At 36.0% G+C, this 1,225-nt stretch overlaps 1 protein-coding gene across 1 annotated transcript; it reads right to left on the reverse strand.

The window, feature by feature from the left end:
* Window positions 1–310: 310 nt before the first annotated feature.
* LOC125855557 (uncharacterized mitochondrial protein AtMg00810-like) lies at window positions 311–898 on the reverse strand. Its single transcript, XM_049535292.1, has one exon. The coding sequence runs from the start codon at window positions 896–898 to the stop codon at window positions 311–313; it is 588 nt and encodes a 195-aa protein (XP_049391249.1).
* Between the last annotated feature and the right edge of the window lie 327 nt (window positions 899–1,225).

Genomic DNA, 1,225 nt, shown 5'->3' on the forward strand with positions numbered 1-1,225 from the left:
GAAAATATGTTCTGAACTCCAAGCTTGGAACGAAGCAGTTGATGTTGAACTTTTGTCAGTCTTTTGGTGAGCATGTCAGCTGGTTGTTCATGTGTAGGAGTGTACTTGGTACATATTATTCCTTGTACAATTTTTTTCCTTATGAAATGACAATCTATCTCAATATGCTTTGTTCTGTCATGGTACACTGGATTGGCAGCTAACAAGATTGCTGATTTGCTATATGTACACACATCTACAGGCTTCTGCACTTTAATCCCTAAGTCCTTTAGTAAACCCAACATCCAAATAATTTCAGTTACAGTTGTAGCTATAATTTTGTACTCAGCTTCTGCTGAATTCTAGGCACAGTAGATTGTTTCTTAGATTTCCAAGAGACCACTGAGTTACCAAACTTGATAAAATAGCCTGTTATAGACTTCCTTGTAAGAGAACAAGATGCCCAGTCAGCATCACAAAATGTTGTAAGTTTGTTGTCTTGACTGCTAGATAACAATATCCCTTGACCAGGCTGGCCTTTTATGTACCTAACAATCCTTAGAGCTGCTTCCATATGGGTTTTTTTAGGTTGTTGTAGAAACTGACTCAATGTTTGTACTCCAAATGCAATGTTAGTCCTTGTCATTATAAGATATAGTAGATTTCCTATCAATCTCTGATAGATGCTTTGATCCGCTGGAGGATCTTCTTTGTCATCTTCTGAATTGACATAATCATCATAATGCTTTGAAGTTAGCTTATTATTGTTGTCAATAGGAGTCCATGCAGGTTTTGCATTTCCCAATCTTGTTTCAGAAATAAGTTCTAATGCATATTTTCTCTGATGCATCAGTATGTATTTACTTGACCTTGCAAACTCAATCCCTAATAAAAACCTGAGCTCACCTAGATCCCTCATTTTGAATGTTTGATCAATATATCTTTTGTTTCTTCAATAAATTGAACACTACTTCCTGTAATTAACATATCATCAACATATATAAGAACAAACACTAAACCTGTTGATGTTTTCTTGATGAATAAAGAGTGATCATGTTCACTTTGCTTGAACTGAAACCTTAGCAATGCCTCAAACAACCTTGCATTCCACTGTCTGGGAGCTTGTTTCAACCCATAGAGGGATTTAGTGAGTCTACATACTTTATTCTCCCCCTGACTCTCAAATCCCTATCGTGACTGCATATAAATTTCATCTGGTAAATCTCTCTGAAGGAATACATTGAAT

This window comes from Solanum stenotomum, chromosome 1, assembly GCF_019186545.1.
Source record: "Solanum stenotomum isolate F172 chromosome 1, ASM1918654v1, whole genome shotgun sequence".
NCBI classification, from domain to species: Eukaryota; Viridiplantae; Streptophyta; class Magnoliopsida; order Solanales; family Solanaceae; genus Solanum; species Solanum stenotomum.